Source organism: Ictalurus furcatus, chromosome 21 (genome assembly GCF_023375685.1).
Source record: "Ictalurus furcatus strain D&B chromosome 21, Billie_1.0, whole genome shotgun sequence".
Classification (NCBI taxonomy): Eukaryota; Metazoa; Chordata; class Actinopteri; order Siluriformes; family Ictaluridae; genus Ictalurus; species Ictalurus furcatus.
Genome location: NC_071275.1, coordinates 11,090,855 through 11,114,243, shown reverse-complemented (window position 1 = coordinate 11,114,243; position 23,389 = coordinate 11,090,855). Strand labels below are relative to the sequence as shown.

The 23,389-nt window shown below is 40.8% G+C and overlaps 1 protein-coding gene across 1 annotated transcript in view; it reads right to left on the bottom strand.

The window, feature by feature from the left end:
* pax7a (paired box 7a) overlaps window positions 1–23,389 on the bottom strand; it is a 58,889-nt gene that overhangs the window by 11,176 nt on the left and 24,324 nt on the right. The window contains exons 5-7 of the mRNA XM_053652907.1: window positions 20,527–20,726; window positions 10,422–10,587; window positions 10,140–10,336 (exon numbers count right to left, since the gene is read on the bottom strand). Coding sequence (XP_053508882.1) covers window positions 10,140–10,336; window positions 10,422–10,587; window positions 20,527–20,726 — 563 coding nt within the window. The remainder of the gene's footprint in view (window positions 1–10,139; window positions 10,337–10,421; window positions 10,588–20,526; window positions 20,727–23,389) is intronic.

The window sequence follows — 23,389 nt, the reverse complement described above, 5'->3', positions numbered from 1 at the left end:
TCTAAACGCTGGCAGTGTGTTCGGCGGAGAACCAGAGGTTAATGTGTCTTCTATTGGGGAGCAATTGCAAAGCGCATGGAGCGCAATCCTCTATTCTCCGCTAGTGATATGCTTGAGTGGCTGCGGGATGGATTCAGCCACCAGGAACAGGAGCTCACACCCACACACACACACACACACACACACACACACACACTTCTCACTTCGCAGAAATTAAACGGCACATTTTATGATACTGGATGAGTGCTTTCAGCATGGCTGTGGTAGAGAGAGAGAGAGAGAGAGAGAGAGAGAGAGAGAGAGCATAGTAAAGGAACTGAGGAAGAACCCACAGTGGTGGTGGGGTGGGGGTGGGGGGGTTGTTTGCTGAAGACAGCAGGGGGGCGTCCCAGTGAAAAATGTCAGGTCAAATTATTCTTGACAGTGTTAATATCTGGCCCTCATAGCCATAATCACATGTAAATAAATAGTGAAATAGCTCTCAGCTGGAGGCAGGGAGCAGAGGGATGCTTCCAGATGAGCGCCATGGCTGACACACACTTCCTAATCAGAGGATGGTGAGGGTGTTCAAGAACCGAGTGATACTCGAGCTGAAACAATACAATCTGATCACTTTTATTTGAGACGTTGTACCTACACTCTCCGAAAGAAAAGGTAGCAGACTGTACTTTTCCTAATCTTTCCTTGTTCCTTTAGTGTTTACATGCGGAAGGTGCATGTAATTTAATTAGCATTTAGACAAGGAGTGCTAAACAATGCTATTATACTGTATATGAAACAAACCCGATCTCCGACATGCAAAAGTACAGAAGGTACAGCCGTTCAACTTCAATTGCAAGTCAGGAACTCCAATATCCACCTCGCTCGAGTTCTCTGACATAAACACACCTAACATCACAGCACTATAGCAGCACACCAATATGGCAGTCAACATTTTAACAGCTCAGTAAGTTTAAATTTGTAACGTAATTCTGATAATTTCAGGCCAAATATCCTAATGTGATAAGACCAACGTGACATAATATTCATGAGCAAACATGAACGAGACAGGTGAGTCATGTTATACGTCATGTCTTTTTGTTAACTGTGCAGAAATAATTCATGTAGATGTTTATCAAATATAAATTCAGCGACTAGGCAGACAAATATGACATTTTGATCTCAGGAACTCAGGAAAACAGACATGGAACGTTCCAAGGTACGAGTACAAGTGAACCGCAGCATTAAATCCTGAAGTAGGCGTGGCCTGGAAAACAAGTTCTAGCTCTGACAGTTCCTCAACCTAAGCTACATCACTTCAGTTCAAAATCTAGTCCCTGCAGGATTTAACGGTTTTCCGATCGGACAAGTGAACGCCGCAATATTCGGAGGAGCTTGCAAGTTTTTAGATTTACCGCAGGTTCGGGGCGAGACAAAGCCGAAGCCGAAGCCGAAGCCTTCTTCGATTCATGTGCATCGAACACAAGTACAGCTAAAAGGATTCATTTACCAACAAACATCACCGTGAAAGACCGTGCGAAACCATTTCATGCGATTGAGAAATAGTTTTCCGCAAAAAAAGTACAAAAAACTCCGCAAGTTGCATCGCAATTTTTTTTTTAAAAGCCACAGCAAAAGCAAATGTTTTTGGCCACAACAATCACAAAAAAAACCTCTGTGAAATCCTGTAAGGACAGATAATCAGTATCAACTAAAATTGGGATTGTTTTTTTTTACACACACAAAACAACAAACTAAGAATTCAAGTCACCACGACCCTGACCAAACAGTTCATAAAATAATTGCACACTTCCATAAATTAATGTTGTCTTCGTTTGTCCTGTGAGCTTCATATCAAACCACTGAACAAAATACATCCCTACTGTATGTTCAGCAAGTTTTAAAGGTACACCAGAGGTCACTAATGCCTAATAATGTGTATTAAAATACATTTAGAAATGTGTCCTGATATAATATTCATATTAAAAGTACACAAAATGTCTGCTTTATAATACCAAGTATGACGAGGATAAGTACTTCTTTATTTCTGACAGTGTCCCAAAGCCATGATAGACTCATAACACAATATCATCCTTCCCCGAAATCATTTTAAATCCTCATCAAGCCTCTTTCATTTATGTAAGAACCGTTTTATGGACATCCAAAGACGTCCATATTAAATATCCAAGGCACAGAATTTGATCTCAAAGGGGGGAAAAATCTCTGAGGGTTTTGGGGGATTTTATCCGGTGGGGTGCCGATGAGCGTGAGAGAAAACGAGAGCATGTGAGTGTGGCGTGTAAGCGAGTAAGAAGCCGTTGCGGTATTAATCACGTCCACGCACCTGTCACACCGGCATGTGGAACTAACAGGAAGCACATTGGAGAAAGTGACGCCATCCAAATGGCTGGAGCTACCAGCGCAGGTTCGCCCATGTTTACTCGGGCAGACAGCGACCCCGTGACCTCCTGACCTACTGAACCTGTAGATCTGAGGACAAAGCCAAGCCTGGATATGTCTAAACACCCTCACACACACACACACACACACACACACACACACACACACACACTTCCACCTGTCTACAGAAAAAAACCCCTAATCTATAGAAAGGTAATAATCTGTATTATGATTTTAAAGAAATCTGTAATTTGGGGCCAAATTGAGACTCAATGCTGTAAATCCCAGCAGAAATATCTCACTGTAACTGGCATTTAGGATACACACACACACACACACACACGCACAATTTTATACTGGCTGCTTGCTTCTGCAAGATAAATGTAAAAAATCGCAGACATTCACCATTTATCAGGAAACAGGAGCTCACATTCAGCGAGGGAAAAACTATCTCTGAGAGGGGAAGAGAAAGAGAGAGAGAGAGAGAGAGAGAGAGAGAGAGAGAGAGAGTCTTGCATTTAAATAGCATTTTATTGTCCCTCCGTAGCCTTTTATATCTGAGTGAAGGGAAAAAGAGAAAGAGACACAGAGAGAGAGAGAGACAGAAAGAGAGAGAGAAAGAAACAAAAAGAAAGAGAGACACAGAAAGAGATTGAGAGAGGGAGGGAGATAAAGAAACAAAGAGAGAAAGAGAAATAGAGACAGAAAGAAAAAGAGACACAGAGAGAGACAGAGATAAAGAGACAATGAGAGACAGAGAGAAAGAGAGAGACAGACAGAAAGAGAGACAGAACGAGAGAGACAGACAGAAAGAGAGACACAGAGAGAGACAGAAAGAAAAAGAGTCACAGAGAGAGAGATACAGAGATAAAGAGACACAGAGAGAGACAGACAGAAAGAGAGACACAGAGAGAGACAGAGAGAGAGACACACACACAGAGAGACAGACAAACATACGTACAGAGAGAGATTCAAGGGATTGTGTAAGACGTGCGTAAAAATCACGTGAAATTCCACTGCATGCGAAACATACAGGTGATGTGTATAAAAACGTGGGTAAATGTCACGTTTTCCATGTGATCATTAACACGTGACGTTCACATAGCTTTTCCATAAACGTGTCTAAAGTTGTAAGAACAGATATGAACATTAAGCTCACACAGGATCGCTAACCCTGACCTTATATATATATATATATATATATATATATATATATATATATATATATATATAAACTATACCATAACACTTGCACAACAGACAATAGAGTCTTACCAAACCGTCAGAGTACTGATGCTGTGTAAGTGTACTTTTTATACACTTTTGATTTATTTACAGCCTTTCACTCTCGCATGCAAATAAAGTGCAGAAACGGGTCTGAGCTCTGAACCTGGGAACGTCTTTAGTAGATCAGACGTGGGTGAAAAGGGGAAGAAAATATATTTTTTTCCCCTTTTAGATACAAAGAGAAATTACCAGAACACCCAACCAGACCCCCTGATGCTAAAAGTTTTTGCGCCCGTGGGTGATTTGGGAAAACCCAAGCACATTTCTTGGCACGGATCTTCTTTCTCAAGCCTCTTATGCATCTTTTCCCATTACACCAAAAACATAAACAGTATCAGCTTTAATGTAATTATTAAAATAAATACCCCTCCGTAAGCACACACACACACACACACACACACACACACACACACACGGGAAGTGTGTACAGGGTGGTATAAATACAGATATGCGCTCATCTGCTTTGAGAGCACGCCAGCTGACACCGTGCCCAGTGTGCAGCTTATAATAATGCCCAAGTGTGCGTGTGTGTGTGCGTGCGTGTGTGTGCGTGTGTGTGTGTGAGTGTGTGTGTGCACTCTCATTTATATTCAGGAGAAACACAGGTCTTGTCGAAAGTCAATGAGGAACATAGATGATGGAAGCTGAGTTCTGTTCTTTGGAGCTTGTGTAAATGCGCAGTGCTGCAGTATAGACGAGGAGGACGGTTCAGACGGAGTCGGAGCGTCTCTCCTCCCTTATCTCAGTCAGACAGTTGTGGAGAGCTCGAGAGCGGCGGCGGTGAGAGCGGTTAGAGCGGGCGACGCGGGCACACACAGGCCCGGGGACAAAGATCAAAGCAAGGAGTGTGAGGAGTGTGCGCATCGAGGCTTCCTCACTTTTACTCGCCATCCTGCCTCACTCGCATGTCCAGAAATTTCTCTTACTTCTCTCAGTTCTGAAATCCTCACGGTGTTGATTAGTGGTGTAACAATTTGAGGATTTTGACCGATGCGCCGATTTAAAAGGCAAACGACTGCAATTAATTAATACAACAACCATGAGCTGATTTTTAAACTGATGTGTAAATAATTTAATAGGCTAGCAAGCTGATTTGGCCGTAACTCTGTCAGGTTGATAATATTCTGTAATATTCATTGTTCTCGAGTTAACAATAGACGTCATGCAGACGCTTACTGAAGAACAGACAGAGAAACCAAACAAATTTCCCTTCAGGGACAGTAAAGTATATTTGAATTAACAATAGGCCTGCCCTAGATTCTGAACAAAGTTGTTCATATGTCAATCAGAGGCTACTAAATCGCATTACATTGCATTGTATTGCATCGTATTATATCGTATCGTATCGCATGGTATCGTATCCTAATGTATCGCTTTGTATAGTATCATACTGCATGGTACTGTATCGTATCATATCGTACCGCACGATATCGTATCATATTGTATTGCATCGCATGATATTATTTCATATTGTATCGCGTGGTATTGTATCATATCATATCGTATCGTATCATATCGTATCACATCGCATGGTACTGTATCGTATTGTATCACGTGGTATTGTATCGTATCATATTGTATCATATCATATCACATCGCATGGTACTGTATCACATTGTATGACGTGGTATTGTATCGTATCACATCCCATCGTATCATATCATATCGCATGGTATGGTATTGTATTGTATCACATCTTATCGTATTGTATTGTATCGCAGGATAGAGGATACACCGCATAACAAGATCTTATTCGTGCACGACATTTGAACACACACATTATTTGTCTTGCTATCCTTGTGAGGTCCTTTTACTGACCGAATTATTAATGTAGCTAATAAATGCCATACTAAATGACCTAAATCTATGATTTAAGTCTATGATTACAGAATCTATCGGTTTGAGGTTGATTGATAAACATCTGTGTATCTTCTCAAGACTACATCTAATATATGTTAATGTTTGCATGACGTCTTTGTTGCTGTTAAGGGACTTGAAAGTTCCACACGTTCGCACAAGGAGAAATGTCCTCTATAACAAAGAATGAAGGTGAAAAACATTTTCCTTGTTATTTTTTATGACCTATGCTTTCCTTATTGACCGGTGGCCATTTTCTCCTTCCCTTCTTCCAACACCTGCTGTGCTCCAAAATGAAAAAGGGACCGTACCTCCGACCCAGTCAAGCACAGCTTAATGGATCTCATTTTGACATGGCGGCGCTCCGAGTCGAACCTCCTGACTTCCTACAAGCGGCGATGAGGACAACCGCAGGCCGCTGAGCAGCGATGAGTTTTCTGCCCGGCCGTAATGAGAAAATGTAGTGTGTCTGTGTGGGTTATGGGATTGGAAAGGTGACTGCGACGGCTGTCCTGAGATCAGCAGGGATCCATTACCACAGGCCACTCGGCCACCGCAACCCATTTGCCAGGAATGACAACATTTTGGTTGATTTTTACCAGCTACGAGCAGAAATGGCTTGTCTCCACCAAACAGATGTTCAATATAGCAGTGTTTTATATCTAGAAAAGGGAAGATCTTTTTTTTCAGAGAGAGAGAGAGAGAGAGAGAGAACTTGGGAAAGGAACCAGACTTAAAGACACATCTCCTACAGGTTAAAGGTTCTAGGTTCAAAAGAACACACAGGGTTGCTCTCACACGGAAAAAAACAACAACTTTCGTGTCTTCTCCTGATACAAAACACATCAGTAAATCTTACAGGAAAAATCTCAGCAAAAGTCACACACAGGATAATGACGCATCAAGTCCATTCAAATATACTACACACGTACTTTTGTATATTTACAGAAATGTGCGGTTTATTTGCAATAAACATTATCATGCCTGGGTATACATGAAGAGGATTACTCTGGGTGCCGGGTATTCTCTGTTCCAGTTTAGTTGTAAATGCAGGAATACTGTATTTTAATGTTTTGTTTTTTTATTTTTTTTAAAAATACATATATTTGAGTTAAATATACATATATGTTACATACTCAAATATATATTTATTGTTCAAGCATTTACAATTTTATTTGTAGAAGAGATTCCAATTTTATTTTACTTGAATATCATTAGAACTTGATTTGACCTGGTCTTTCTTTCTGCCTTGAAAAATCTCATAACTCTTTTTTTTTTTTTTTTTGTCTCGTATTATTTCTACCAAGGAATTTTCTTGTGCTAAATGAGGCACAAGTGAGAATCGCTATTAAATCTCCTGTGATATGAAAGAGAAAGAAATGTTCCACTGGGAAAAGCTTTACGACAAACAGCCCTTTATTAGGAAACACTGCTGGAATGCCAGGCATCTCCTCTGGTCTTTAAGGTTTTACCCAGATTGAGCTTTACTGTTGTGTGGAAGCCGAGAGATTCCCGGCGAAAGGACGGATGTGGGGTTCAGCAGTAAGTGACTGCAGCAGATGCTCGAATGCGGTAGGGATTCCTGCGTTCGGTCAGAGGTTTCGTGTGAAAGCGCTGGCAACCACAGCACAGAGACTTTGAGCTGAGCCTGAACTCTGGCTCTGCTGTCAGGCCGGACATATATCTCCGGCCTGATGAGAGTCTGATGGCTCTACCACATGGCCGAGAGAGAAAGATTGAGAGAATGAGTGAGAGATTTAGCCCTTCACCCTTCCTCCTCTTCCTCCTCGGACATCTCACCATTTTTCCACGTTTAGGAATACACGACGGTGGAATAAAAGATCACCCCTGAACGCTGCATCAGTTTTATACTCATAAGGCATTAATTTTTTATTCATTTTCCCTCATTCACAGGGACTTGTACAGCGATGCTGATGCTTCACATACTCCAAGTTTAATAAAACAGATTAAACTTAACAAATAAGAATGTATAATCATCGATACCGTGAAGCTTTCTGTAAAGAGACGTTTATTTAACATTTATGGAAGGAGTCTCCAGTGTCAGCGCTTTGCAAGAGTCAGGGGTAAAGCTGCAAGTTTAAGTTTTTGACATCTTCAGGACAGAGGAGTTTCGAGAGAAAGGCAGGTCAATAAGGGAAACATTGCTGCTATGACAAAAGTGAGAACAGTAACTAACTTCTTTCACAGATGTTCCACAATGTTAAATGTAACCATAAACGGATAAAAATAGTCTTTAATAATTGATAAATTGCTTGTTTTTTCCCTGATTGCTTTATCCCTAACCTAATTATAGCATACCGAAATTATGAACCACTTTACCATCGGTCTGATTTGAGACTTTCTAAAATGTCTAATTGAAATTTTCCAACAGATTTAAGAGAAAAAAATTGATACATTTTCAACAAATATGTTAAAAACATAGCCTCCTCATTAAAAAAAAATCAAAAATTAATTTCTCATTTCTTCTCGAGCCCAAAAGCTGCAGTCCTAATCCACAGCATTAACCAGGAAACATTTATCATGTATTACTGAGAGGAATTCTGAGAAGCTGATTCTGTAGCCGGTATTACGGAGGCACATTAATGGATAAAAATTTTTTAAAAACCCTGTGTGTGCTGTGGCATTTATGCAGGTTGAGCAGGAGAGCATTAGCGCTTAAAACCTCTGTGCTGTGATTAACAATCACACACACGGCGAGGAGCCCATGTTATCCTTCTGCAACGGAAAAGCTCTTTTTTTGTCATCAAATCCTTCATTCTTTCTTTCTCAGGAAAAAGAGAGAGAGAGAGAGAGAGTTAGAGAGCTAATACCACAAAATGTTCCCCAATCTGCTTTGAGAAAAGAAAAAAAAGAAGACAGAGAAAAAACTCTCAATAAAACACGTGTGAACAAGGGGTAATTGTGGACAAATGCAGCATTGAAATTCATTTTCAACTCTTTACACACCATTTCAATCTTATTTTCTGCTTGTTAGCCACGTCTTGTTGGTGAGGGTCAGCAAGACTGCCCGGTATTGATGGGTAATTGTGTATAATTCACTCTTCGCTTGCGTCAATACGCATCATTTTTCACTGCTCTCTCTGTCTAAACACGCATTCACAACAGCGCCAATGATCTACAGCTAGCAGTACTTGGAAAGACATGTTAGCATGTGTCTACTGTACACGTGCTAACAATCCCATATGAAGCGGATGGAGATGCTCGCACTCGAAGCCTAACCAAAGACACCTATTGACTCAAACTGCAATTAGGACACTGAAGCTTCAAGTCACATTCAGGACATAATTCTCTGCTCTGTTAACTACTCCATAGAGATGGGAAGCACACTGACGTGTTCAAGAAAATATATTTACATTTACATTTATTCATTTAGCAGATGCTTTTATCCAAAGCAACTTACAAATGAGAAAATACAAGCAAAGCAGAGTAATACAAGTAGTGCTACCGTACAAGATCCAGAAGAAACAAAGTGTGCAGAGTAGAGGTGTAAGTACCAGAGTAAATTTATATATATATATATATATACATATATATATATATATATATATATTTTTTTTTAAAAATCACTTTCAATCCGACTCGTGCTGCTTCGACTTCCTCTAAGACAACATCAACGTTTCTAGGAGCTGTGACCATTTTATAGCGCTCTAGTGCAGGCTAGGTGAGGAGTAAACATTGAGAGTCTTTTACCACTACAAAGTGGACCATTTTCCTATAACAGCACATCCCCGAGTACATTTTATTCCTCTTATACCACAGGAATTTGCCAACATTTACATATTCGTGTTCATTAAAGAACAATGTGTCACACCTTTTATCCGTTTATAGGTACATTTAATGTTAGTTCCTGTTTTCACTCATGTTATAGCAGTTATAACATAAGTCGTTCCATTACCAGCTGGTCTTTTCTCTCTCTCTCCTGAAGTTAATAGTTACAGCTATTACCTTTGACAAAGGACTGACACTGGAGACTCCTTCCACAAATGTTACATAAATGTCACCTTACAGAAAACTTCACCACCCATTTTTTTAATCAATAACCATTTTTTAAGCCCGTTTTAACGTATTAGAATGAGCGCATTGATACAATCCTGCGATTTGCAGCTTCACTACTGTCAGACCTGCTGTTATAGAAAACTAATCAACAGCTTCCGACCAATCACAATCCAGAATTTAAGTGTTCTGTGATGTAGATTGTTTAAGGAAGTCTAAATCAAGGACCCGTTTGGTAAAAAAAACCAAAAAACTCTGCACTCAGGATTAATGAGTAATACATTATTTAAAGGTGAAGTTTGTGATGTTTAAAAGTGTTTCCACACCTGTAAGAGCTACTGTACCACTATGTACACTAAGTACCTGTGTACACTATGTACAGTATGTACCTATGTACACTATGTACCTGTAAGAATATACTGTATATATTTTTAAAGATACCAATTAACAATACTGCCATGCAATAGATCTCAGTAGTCTACTAATCTATGTTTTCATTCAAACTGCAGTTCACATCACAGACAGCAGAGGGCTGTAAATATTGCACACTGCTCCTTTAACACTACTCCAGCACTGAAGAATGTGATTTAATTTGGTCTGACCTGTGGGGAGAGCCCGTTGCTGACCGGGTTCATGTGGTTGCTCGAAGCCGACGGGGCCATGAAGGTGTCCGAGTAGCTGGAGAAGGTGTGGCGATTGGACGAGAGGCCATAGGCGGAGCTACTGTCGGCTGAGAGCCCGCCCTGGTGCATGGACGAGGGTGGGAGAGGCTGAGGTCGATGCAATGTGCTACTTCCATCTACAATGCAAACGCGTGCCCTATTAGAACGATAAAGCAAAACCATCGGTTCATCTTCAAGACACAGCATGTGATTGGTTCTTACCCTGGGAGAGGGTGGTGCTAGGGTAGGTGGTCTCTGGAAGTTGATAGGTTGGCAGTGTTGGCATTCCAGTTGGAGGAAACCCTCCAGGTAACAGGTGGTTAAACGCTGCCAGCTGATTGGCTCCTGCTTGTTTGCGCCATCTGGCTCGTCGGTTACTAAACCACACCTGGGAGGAGGAAATAAACAAGACCTTCGTTGAAGTAGAGAATGAGGAAAATAGAAATAAAACAAGAAAAATGACTTATAATCCAGATAAAGTTAATATGACTGAATGGCGACAGTTACCTTTTAAAACACTAAAAGTATTTAGTATTTTAAGGTAAATAATAATAATTTTTTTTCGTTTTATGGAAGTCTGTGAAAAACCTGTTTTCAGTGAGTTAGATAATTGCATGTGATGTGAGACGATCTGCTACAGAAGTTTAAAAAAATGCTTTAAAAATGTTTAAAATGCCGGAATCGCTAAACCACGACCATTTTCATGCAGAATTGTTCTGAATCTGCTGAAATACTTTGCTGCGCTCGTAACCATTTGACACAGTAAGATCCAAATGTTCTTTCTATTCAGAATTAATAACCCCAAATATTTATAGCTCAGACACTCAGACAGAAATGCACACAGTGGGGATGATTGAGAGCGCGTCCCTGTGGGAAAGTGTGTTTTATCACAGGGCGAGGCCCCTGTTGTTCTTGCTAAGTGGCTGAAGCTGTGTTCTGTGTAAACAAGGCTCCCTGAGCTGCCATTTAGAGAGCCTGCGCGATTACGAGCTCGGAGGTAGACAACACGTTTCCACAACATGGACATCTTGACCGTTTAAAATGATCACTGCGACCAATATGTTCATGCTGAAGTCTTAGGTTTCACCAAAAGAAATAAATAAACAAGATGTGGGACGCAGTGAGGCTCCATCATCAACTAAATCCTCTGTCTTCGACGAAAAGCACTGTCGTCGAACTACAAAATAAGCTCCCACAGAAGCGACTCTAGACGCTCGTCTTTAACCGACGGTAATTTACACATTGTAAAAAGGCTTCTGCTTCACCAAAACATGAATATAATTAGAGGACGTGAAAAGGCTCGGCCCGTACAGACGGCAACCTGTTCCATTTCACCAGGACAAGGCCGGGGCCCCGTGTGCGCCAAAGGTTGAACGACATTGATCTATGCCTCGCACTGGCAATTCATCCGCGCTTAATACACTGTCAGCGCAGTTCATCTACTGTTGTGTTTCAAATGGCCCGGTCCATTGTGAGGCAGGATGAAAGAGCAGGACAAAGAACTCTCAATACAGTGGACCGAACACTGGCCACAAAGAAGGGGCGTCCCTTTTTAAACAGGCCTTTAAGAGTTCCACTTTCATGGTATGCACACAAGGACACACTCTATTCGGAGGCGGTGGAACCGCAGACACACTCGACAAAACACACATGCACAGACACACACCCACACACCCCTTCCTCCCCCCATTCCCAAAGTGGTATTTATATTGTCTGTGTGCAAAACTGTCAGGTCGCTAGCAGCTAGCGTCTCATTCAAATCGGCTTCAATGGATCTTTAGCGTTTGATTCGACCAGAGATGACTCTTACCCATCTGTCAAGTGTTTGGTTCAAACCCCCTTTTTTTCCTTTAGTCTTTAGTTGCAGAAAGCGACGCCCACCCTTCCCCCACTTTCAGACTATAAAGCTTCTGAGGGGGCCCTTTAACTCGGACTCGAGCCTTAATCCACGCTGCTCAGGCAGGAAAAAAAGCAGCAGAAGTCGGGATCATGTCATCGACTGGCTCCATTAAGGTGCGCTGGAGCGGGTGGCTAGGCTTGAACTGATCTCCTACTGGGGTTGGACAAACAGGTCTCCTGGCCCCAGGGCACGGAAGCTATTGGGATGCACCACTTCCTTTCCTTAAATGACTCTGAAATCGTAGCAGTGCCACATGACCTGTGACCCCGAGACCCTACTCTTGACCTTTTCAGTCTTTCAACTCCACAGCAATTGTGGAGCAACACGGTGTGACGTCATGCTTCTGGGTCTGAATCTGAAACTTTTGTAGGTGACCTTAAAAAAGAAGATTGTGTTTTGCAATTTCTTGGAATTTTCTTTTTATTACCTGCTATTTTAGGTTGTTTTTCTGTTCAAATTCATGATTTTATGCTCTAGATCCTGCACTCGATGTGGATGTGCTTCTGTAATCACACATATGAGTGAAATTTGCCCTTTGAATTAAGAGTCTCTGAAGCACGCTCTTCGATCGAGTTAAATTCGCCGACCTCTGAGGCCTGCGTGTCCCTTCAAAAATGCAAATGGAAAAGCCTCTGAACATGTCCGTGTGAGTGTGTGTTTGTGTGTGTGTAAGGATGCCGTCTGGGTCCAGCCCACAACAGCTGCATTTCTCAGCTGGATTTGAGGCTCTGCTCTGGAACCTGATCACAAAGTCACCTTGGACAGTCCCAGTTTTCCCTCCATTCCATTCCACAATCCATCCTAATTCCTCCACAGAGACCCGTCTCATCCTTCATAAGCATTTTCCTGTCTACTGAGACTGATGATCTGCTGCCTTATGAAGGACGACACATTCGGAGACCGACAGAGTGAAAGGGATCCTGTATATGAGAATAGGTCACATTGCCTGTGACAATGACAGTAAAAGCATCCGCCTCATTGTTAAGCTCATCATCGTCGGGTCAAACATGGAAAGAAGTGACGTTTGGTTAAGTGTAAGTTAATTGTAAATAGTTTTGTACGCCAGATTTACAAAAGTTTGCAAAACATATAAACATTTTCCTTACACTCATCTGAGTCAAACACCAATCAGCCATAAATTACCAAATGCATTCAAGGCACAGGTGATGTACATTTAGCCATGCACACACAAGAGCTGAAAATGAAAAAAAAAAAAAAAGTCGACTAAACGGTGAAAGAGCTTCCTAAGCATGGCATGCAGTAGATCTTCCAGTAATGCAGCTCAGCCACTGTAGCACATCGGCTACCGAAGGCACACACTCACGCTTACTTTTTTAAGTATAGGGCACCAATACTTTTGTCATAACTGAACAGCTTGTCATATTTGTCTTAATTTATGGGTGCGTAATATGAAATGATGGAGTTTTGCAAAATAAATAATCTGTATTAAGAAAAAAATTCATCGCCAATTATAAGATGTCAAGCCACTCAACCAAGGTTCACACTGGGATACAAATGTTTGTTTCCTGAGCTAACTGAAGGTGACTTACGAATAAATTAATTTGAGAACCTCAGCGAAGTCTTGCCCAACATGAATAGAATAGGAAAGTTTGTTTGTGCTGTAAATGAATTTAAAATAATTAAAATAAAATTTTCTGTAAAATTGTAAAATAAAATTTTCTGCAGATTAGCATCACAGAACAAAGATCATTGTTAAAAGGTAGAGCGAGCATTACATGAAACACTCTCTCTCTCTCTCTCTCTCTCTCTCTCTCTTCACCAGCAGTGCTTTTGTGAATCATGACCCATGCTAATTTGTTTGCTATATATTGTTTTCAGTACCTGACTGTGTACTATGTGTATAATATATACAGTATGCTACAGTACGTGTTGCATCATGTGATATGCATAGCCAATCAGCAATCGACAGTGTTGCTAGCCCCACCATCAAGAACCATTAGTTCCTCTTGGTTCCAAGCTTGCCCAGGTATGAGAAACCTTTCAACCTGAATCTTTCTTTCTATTTTTAGTTACTAATGCCAAAATATCCACAGGTTTTAGGTTCCTGTTACCATGATTGCACATAGACGCGATTAAACACACACACACATACACACTCACAAGCAGGACGGCACTATGCTAATTAACGTAGCTTTGAGTGTGAAACGCAGGGAGGATGCAGAGGGATTAGCACGATAAGTATCAGAGAATACAGAGCAACTGAAAGCAAGTCATTTAAATTCTAATAATAAGAAACTGTTCGAACATTCACACGGATGCACTGCAACAAATTCGCCCGTCTGCAATCTGCACCAAATCCTATTTATTCTTTTATAGAACATAAGCTCAGACTCGGAGGAACGAGGGGCTTTCCTGTCGGGCTGGGTGGGATTTCTGCACAAGAAACTTACTGTAATAAATCCCGGACGCATCTCAATACGGCTATTACATATAGAGAATCACGCTAATACTAGCACGCTGTGCTGAATTTCGTTCCCCGTGTTCACTGTTCTACTACAAGCAGTAAAATAAAGTCCTCTCTCAAGCTACTAGCATAAAGCATGCTACCACGACTCCTGATTCAAACTTCTTGCCAAATTTGATTTGGATGGTTCGTAAAACGGCAATGCTTATAGCTTATTAGATTCTACCTATAATAGCGTCATGCGCTATGTTCATTAGTGCTGAAAAGAGAATCTGTGTGAAGCAGCTAACTCCAGCGGAGATGGCTACAGCCACTTAGAATATTTGAAAATGAAGTGAAATGAGAACACGATTCACATTTGGTGACAGAAGTTCTGATTTACAGCGAGCAGAAACTTCTTCGTCCGTCTGTTCGATCGTCCTTCTTCTTTTACGAAGCACCGCAGACTTTTACATTCGACCCGGCTAACGTTTCAAAGCAAAAGCAACAAGCTTCTCTCTCACTCTCTCTCTCTTTCTCTCTCTTTCCCTCTCTCTCTATCTCTCTTTCCGTCTCTCTGGGAAGTGACCTGGCCGTTAGATCTCATGCTAAGCGATGGGGGGAGATTGAGAACGTGGTGCTCAGACAGAGAGACCGGAGAGGCCGTCACGCCAGCATGAAACTGATATAGATCCGATCCCGCAATCTATCAGCCAGGGCGATAAAACTGCACTAGAGGTTTCTGATGAAGATGGATGGGTTGAGGAGACTCATGGGAGGGGTCTGGAAGCAGATCTGACACTGGAGATTCTGCTCCACAGTGAACACTTTGATATAGGGTTATCATAGACGTCAGATCTCATCGCTTTCGGTGTTTAAGCAGAGATGCTTAACAGCGCCGAGGTTGTGGGACATCAAGAACTTAGCTTTGCCTTGTTTTGAAGTTGTATTAGCATCTGTCTGCGTGCTAGCAACGCCACTACCAGTCTATAGGACTTTATTTGTATTCTATTACAATTCCTTTTATTGGTTGCTGTTATTCCATATATGTAGTGATACTACTACTACTACTACTATTAATAACAATAATCATAATAATAATAATAATAATAATAATAATAATAATAATAATATAAAACAAATTCAACGGGAATGTTCCTCGTATTCAGAGTCAGATTCCGCAGGTGCTTAAGTAGATTTTCTGGTCTATCCCATTAAGAATCGGTGTTTAGCTCACATACGGAAGCACACTGCTTACAAGCAAGAAAAAAAAATCATATTATCATATTATATTATTACAAGATAATGTAATAATGAGTTTATTGTTGTTATGAGAAAATCTTATTATTATTATTGTGAGAAAAACATCTCGGCATTCCATGAAAAAAGAATCTCTTTATTATGAGAATATGTCACATTATTACAAAATTAAATCTCATTATTTTAAGAAAGTGTCTCATTATTATAAATAAATACGTTTAAAAAACTTGTGTGAAGATGATTTTTCATACATTTGGAACATTTGTAAACTCTGTTAATACAGAATTTTAAAAAATCCCCTTCCATAATAACAAGATCCTTTTGTCGTAATAACAAGATGATTTCTAATAATAACGAGATACAGATCAGCTGATGGGTTGGTCTAATTTTTTTTGCATGGCTGTAGTGAGATTTTTCTTGACAGAAACGAGGTTTGTCAATAGAATCTAGACATGCTAAGCAGGGATTGCTTATTAATAACCGAACATCTCGATTTCTCAATCTCAAGAGCAATATCATAAAATTACGTCCACAAATCTGAAGCGCTGTTGTTCAACATGTGCTTGAGAAAAGTAGAGGAGCTGAACAGGAGAGACAGCTCTGATGTGCAGTGAGCCTGGAGCAGATGATTGAGCGCTGGTGAGGACCCCTCTCCTGGCCTCTTTCTCACCCCACTGCCCTCAACTTCAGCCCCACTAAACTGACATCTGCTGGATGGGTCTCCACAGCTGTCGACAAGCAGTTCAGCACCCGCTGCCAAAGGCCTGTCCATTACCCAGCCTTCCAGAGCCAACTACATAACAAATGCCCCAAGTTTGTGCCCAAAGCCAGACCAAGGAACTCATGAAATTCTTGTTCTTGTTGCCTTCCAGAAACTTGTATTAGAACATTATAGGAGTGGTTAATGGACCTGCCAAAGCATTCACCAAAAAAAAAAAAACACTTTTGGATCAGGTTGCCAGGGTCACAGATTTTATGCCAATTTGGGCCAGTTTTCAAAGAAGGTTTGAAAAAAAAAAAAGTCCATGGTGGTGATTTTTCCTTTCTTTTTCTTTGAGTTGGTTAAAAAAAATAGTCCACAGCCACCAAGATCTTGTTTGAAGCAAATAAACGAAATGAAATCAATTTCAACAAACACATGCTATAGCAAACAGTGGGAAAACGTGAGTGCGGGCATTTGTCTACGGTCTACAGAAGCATTTCTGTTGTAAGATTGCTGTAAGCAGTATTTTGAATAGATTTGGAGAAATAAAAGCGAGATTACGCAGTGGATAATATCCGTACGATGTGAAAAAGTTATGACAAATCGGTAACGTAAGCTCAATGTGGTGAACTTGTTCCGAGTCGTTACGATGTAATAACTGAGAAAACTGGGCTGGGAATTTCACTGAGAACAGTCAACCCTCGATTGGGATTTTTCTGTAAGGCTGGACTCGCAGATCTTCCAGAAACGGCTCTTCGGGTGTGTACACATCACTCGTTCTTTTTTGAAGTTGGTCCAATAAAGCAGCTGAAATGAAGCGCCTGTGATGATTCCAGCAGATAGTTGATTTGCGCAGATGGACTGAATCCAACCCAGTGACAAAACCACACATGACATGAGGAAGGGGGAAAAAATACGGGATGTTCACAACTGACCCCATAGTCCATGCTCAGGCTCTCCCCCCCAGGCCACTAGCCAAGCAACACTCCAGACCTATAGCTGTTATTTAATTTAGTTAACCACGGGCGCTTTCTCAGAGTGACCTTTTTAAGAAAATCGAGTTTGGAATGACTTTTGGAGATTTTCAAAGTGTTTCAAAATTAGATTAGGAGTAGAAAACTTCATTAACAAATTTTATCCGACGACAAGAATTCCTCGCCTCTTCACATGACATCTTTTTGCGTCATCATGCTCCGGGACCTAGATGGAAGAAGAATGGTCTTTAAAGTCCTTTAAGCCTCGTGCAATCTTTTCTTCATGATCTCGACTCATCTCATTTGCATGTTTTGAATCCAGCAGACTTCCACTTGCTAAGTAAGGATTCAAACACGACTGCGCTGTTAAAGGAAAATAATCAACACTGCAATGCAGAGGGCCGTTACCCCCCCCCCCCCCAAAGTTAACATAAACAGCACAAACAGCACGTCCTGAAGTGTTTTATTCCTTCATGTCATACTTCATATGTTTATAGTTACAGTTAATCTTGTGGAATGTCCACGAGACAAGTTCCTGTTTTTATCCCCCCTAATATGTGTGCTGATGTTCTAGAAAATGAAATCAACACTTTCTGACCAATCAGAATCCAGAATTCAACATCTCTATACTATAATGTTATTTAAAGCACATGCTAAAGAATGTCTCATGCAGAAACGCTGTGTTAAAACACTGCTATATGTCTTTCCGTTTTGTCCCATAATTCAAAATCGCAGGAACAAAGTTGTCTGTGATTTTGGTTTTTTTCAATCATGCACATGCAATATTGTTTATTGCATCAGTACTTTGGTCAGATTATAACAGATGTACCAGATAAAACCACCATCGATGTACCTCTATCCCTGAGCTCAAATTTGTCTAGAAGAACATCTTAAAGTGTCAAATAATGTGAAAAACAAGCATAGGATAATTCTCTCTGCGTCTTTCCACTAGTGCAGAAGCGACCATGTCGACATGAATCCTTCAGACATATGGGAAATCCGTTACTGTGCTTTTTCTATAGGGATCGTGAGTGCAGGGAATGAGGGTCCACGAAGGGCAAAGAGAGCGATGGATAAAGGGAAGAAAAAAAGGCAGCCCAAGAACACATCTTTAAAAAAAAAAATTATAAGCCTTTGATTGATTAATGTTGTTGTGGGGGCATGGAGTCCCTGGAGAGTAAGAGCGGTCTCTGATTCGTAGAAGGGTTCACAAGCAGCCTGCTGTCTTTTAAGTGCTAGGAGGAGATGGAAAGCCTAGAGGAGATATGAGAAACTCATCAGGAATGTGTTTTGTCTCACTTTCCCTTCTTGTCTGTCCATCTGCCCCCCCCCCCCCCCCCCCCCCCAACTCATCCTCTCAGAGACAACAGCTGCCGCTATAACTCTACTGTATTTGCTTTTCGTTCTTCCATAAAATCCACAGGGTGGCAAAAAGCTGTCAAAAACCACCTCAGAGGGTTGGTTGTATAGTAATAAATGGATGCTAGTCCACCTCGTAACTGCTCTGGGTTTTCCGACAGCACTGGACAACTGACAAAGAAACTCCCAGTGGGTTAAAACTTCTAGGCTCGCATGGATAAATTGACTATATAACGCCTGTAGATACTAAACAGAGATCAAACAAACGAACAATCATGTTGGTGAAGATCTTTGGGCTTGTTCAACAATTCTTAACTTTTTACGTGAAACGTAATTGTTAAGAAAAAGAATAAACACCGGGACAAAAAAAAATGGAGCACTTCATGGTAAAACACCAAATGCAGCTTCTTAACAGTCTGTCTATCATTACAACTGAGTGGAAGAGTGACAAACAAAGCACAACACAAGACTACATGGATCAAAGACGGGCATGATTTGATACATGGGGACAGAACAAACAACGCAAGACAACTCATGCAGTGCAGAAAGTGGCTATATCTATACTTATATATTTACACACCAGTGCGAATGAGCTAAACGTAAAACAGGTGAATTGAGACATGTGACATGGTGCCGTGGCTGATGGGAAATGTAGTTTCTAGTCCTTCTCCAATATTACATAACAAAGAGCAAAAATGTTAATCATGTCCATGTTTATGTGCAGGTTCACCTCAAAGTCATGCATATTGGGGGGAAAAAGCTATTCCATATTAACAATACTAAATTCCATGCACTTTATACAGATCGCTTAAAATTCTACGGCATCATTACAAATGACCACAAACCTACACCATATACATAGTATATAATCTGGAAATAAAAAAAAAAAACAAACAAACAAACAAGGGTTTATACAATGATCATGCGTGGATAAGACATCAACAGATTTAATTGAATTAGTTATTTATTTCCCTCAAACATACAGTATACTCACATGATAAAAAAAACTTCACTAATTACTTCCCTCATCTCTTGCATTTACTTAATAAGGAAGCCGATTTTGCCTCCGCTGTCATTCTGTTGAAGATCTGGAGATAACAAGTCTATGGAAATGCATAGTATGTTTCCCTACTTTTTAGGAGGCTTAAGAACCCTAAATTATCCAGTTAACCTTTAGAGGACCGTTGAAGAACCCTTTTTAGTCCCCCCCCCCACTAAACCCACCACCACAACCCTGATCTTCAGAGGACAATAAAGAGATTGTTAGCAATATATAGTATATAAACTTCCATTTTGATGGAAACCACTCCTACACAGCAAAATCACCAGTGTTGATTTGACACCCACAGTGTTGAATTTACACCATACAGTATTTATATAAGTCCATTGGACTCAAATAAACACTCTGGGTGTTAATTAAACACTAGGGATTTTACTATGTAAGAGAGGGCGGGACAAAAGTGAAGGAAAGAAAAAAGAAAGAAAAACCTAATACATTTATATAAATAGAATAGGAGAAAATAATTGGAGAATTTTTTTGTGAAAAAGAAGAGTGCAGGTCTTTTGTATACTGCAATCTGAGAAAAGTCAGTTAAACACAAAATCAGATATCTAATCATGCTGTGTATTGTGGGTTTATATGTTCACCTGCTGATTTGTACGTTGCTGTGTGAAACTTGTACGAGTGTATGTGTGTGTGTGTGTGTGTGTGTGTGTGTGTGTCTAACCTGTACACGAGCCTCAGTGAGTTTGGTCCTCTGAGCCAGCTCCTCTCGGGTGTAGATGTCGGGGTAGTGTGTCCTCTCGAAGGCCTTCTCTAGCTCTTCCAGCTGCTCGGCAGTGAACGTGGTGCGACTGCGTCTCTGTTTCCTCTTCAGAGGCAGGTCGGGCTCCGACTCCACATCCGAACCCTCGTCTGTGCGGTGACCTGCAGTTTAACGTCATTTTATTAAAAAATATTAAAGCAGCTTCACTCTCAGCATGGCCTGCAATAATTCACCTTCACTCTTAAAAATAAAGGTTCTTCAATGGTTCTTTACAGCATCATAGGTTCTTCAAAAAACCTTCTTCTTGTCAAGAATCAATTAAGATTGTATAGCGTTCTTGAGAGATTGGAGATTAAAGAAGTTCTTTATGTTTCTTTATCATGTTCTTCAGAGCAATGTATTGGTTCTTCAAGGTATCATCCCTTAACAGATTAAAGTTGCTTTATGAAGTATAAGTATAAGGTTGCTTGTGGGACTGGAAAAGGTTCTCCTGGCATCACCTTTAAGAACTTTGGCTCCTAACAGCACTAACTATGTTTTTTTAAAAAATTTATATTAAAGAACTTATGATAACATGGTTCCTTGTGGCACTGCAGTGAAGAACCATTTCTGGGTTCTTTAACGCATCAGTAAAAATGGTTATCTAAAGAAATTGAGAGTAAAAGGTTCTTTGTGCAACTTAAAAGGGATCTCCTTTTGATGGCATCAGGCTGGAAAAACACTTTTTGGTTCTAACTGAAACCTTTATGTTACAGCACACATAAACAGTCGTTCCCTCACCAGCCTCTCTTTCATTCTCTTTAATAAGACCAAAAAAAACACAGCTCTGAAGAGCTGACACTGGAGACTCCTTCCGTAAACGATAGCTAAATAAACGCCTCCTTACAGAAAACTTTACCACATCAATGATTACACATGTTTATTTATTTATTTTATTATTTATTTTTTTTTACGTGGAGCGTCTGACGTACAAGTCACTGTGAACGAGTCGTTAACATAAAAACAATCAAACGAGCGCATTAATATAAACCTGTGATTTGTTGCACTTGGAGCTGTTATTATAGAAAGTATTATATAAACACCTTCTGACCAATCAGAATCCAGAATTCAACATCGCTGTGGGTATTTTATGTGGTGATCTTTTTGGTATATATTTCAAGCGGATGGAGAAACAGAATCTTTAAGGGACATTCGTCTTTTTTCCCCCCAAAAAAAAGCTAACTAGCAAGGATAAACAACTCTTTACCCATAGCAATTTATGCATGAATATGGACATGTATACAAAATGGAAACACAATGAACACAAAAAAAAACATCCTAAAAAGAACTGGTGTAAAGCCGAGTGAGTGCAATCACAGCAGTATTAATGTTGTGTTATCTTCACACGGAGCCCAGGCTGCACTTCGTATGGGTTTTATTCATGTGTGGAGTCTTCAGAAGCATAATCCTGCCACTGAGCTCCGGAGGCCTGGGGACAGCGCTGGGAGGGTTATGGTAATCTACACAGGACACCTTGCCGTTCGGCGTCTCTCTCTTTCTCTCCACAGCGGCCCGAGGCTAGCCGCTCAGAGGCAAGCGCTTCAAATAAGTACGTTTGATACTCTATTACTTCTGAGCCATTGAATTCCCCACTCTTTGTGGGTTGGAGCCGGGGTTCAAAACATATTACAACAAATTGTACATTTAGCCTCTTTTTTTGTGCTTCCGTCAAACAAGAGCATAGATTTTGCTTCCATGTTTACAGCTCAAACAGAGTAGGTTTTCTGTCTGCCAAAATTGCATCATGCTGCATTTATGTCTACATATTTACAGAGGTGGGTGAAACTTTATGACAGAAAAAGGTTCACGCAAAAGGTTTTCTTCTGACAAGTGGAAGAACATAACAGAGACGGACGTGTTGCTCCAGGTTCTGTGCTCTTGCATCATCGCTGAGCAAAAAAAAGAAATTGAGGGAGAGGATTGAAAGAGAGAGATGGAGAGGATGTGAGCACCTTCCCCCGCAATACCACAGCTGTGACAGAAGAAGGCAAATCTCCTTTTGAGACTGTGTGTGTGTGTGTGTGTGTGTGTGTGTCCTGCAAGGCTTCCAGCAGCCTGGACCACTTCATAGCAGCTTTCTCCTCTCTCAGCTCTCTGTTCAGCTCTCAGCTTCCCCAATTCCCCAGCATCTGCCAGGAATACTACCGCTACATTACTATGCCAACAGGGTGTGTGTGTGTGTGTGTGTGTGTGTCTGTCCATCTGTGCATGTGCAAGCATGTTTTGCACATGCACCAGAATTCACAACGAGACTGAGGGCAAAAAACCCCACAAAAAAACTGTTAATAAAAAAAGAACAACCAAAAAAACTGGCTGGGTCTCAATTCCAGCTCCGGAGTTTAATTAAACAAGGAATTATGGGATTATATGGAGACTATCATTACAGGCCACTTGAGGAGTCTTCCCTGAATGTCTTTTTTTTGTCTCCCCGATCCGAGGCTCGATGATTCTCAACGGATTACACGCGGCCGCAGGACATGAGTCCGCATTCATTAAATCAATTCTTGCGTCTTCCCATCTTTTAATAAAGATTGATTTTTCCAGCGCACTCCAGCGAAAATACCCATGAACATACAAACTTGGATGTGTACATATCTGGGAATATCCCTTTGTTGGTTTTCATGAGGATGTGGCACAGAGATTTTATTTATTTTTATTTTTTTGGCCTCTAAGGCACCATGACAACACTTGAGCTCACCACAGCGGGCTATAGATCACTTTCCAAAGTCACCTCGGCCTCCTGTGAAGGCATGAGTGGGGGGAAGCGATGGCTATGTGCTGCGGT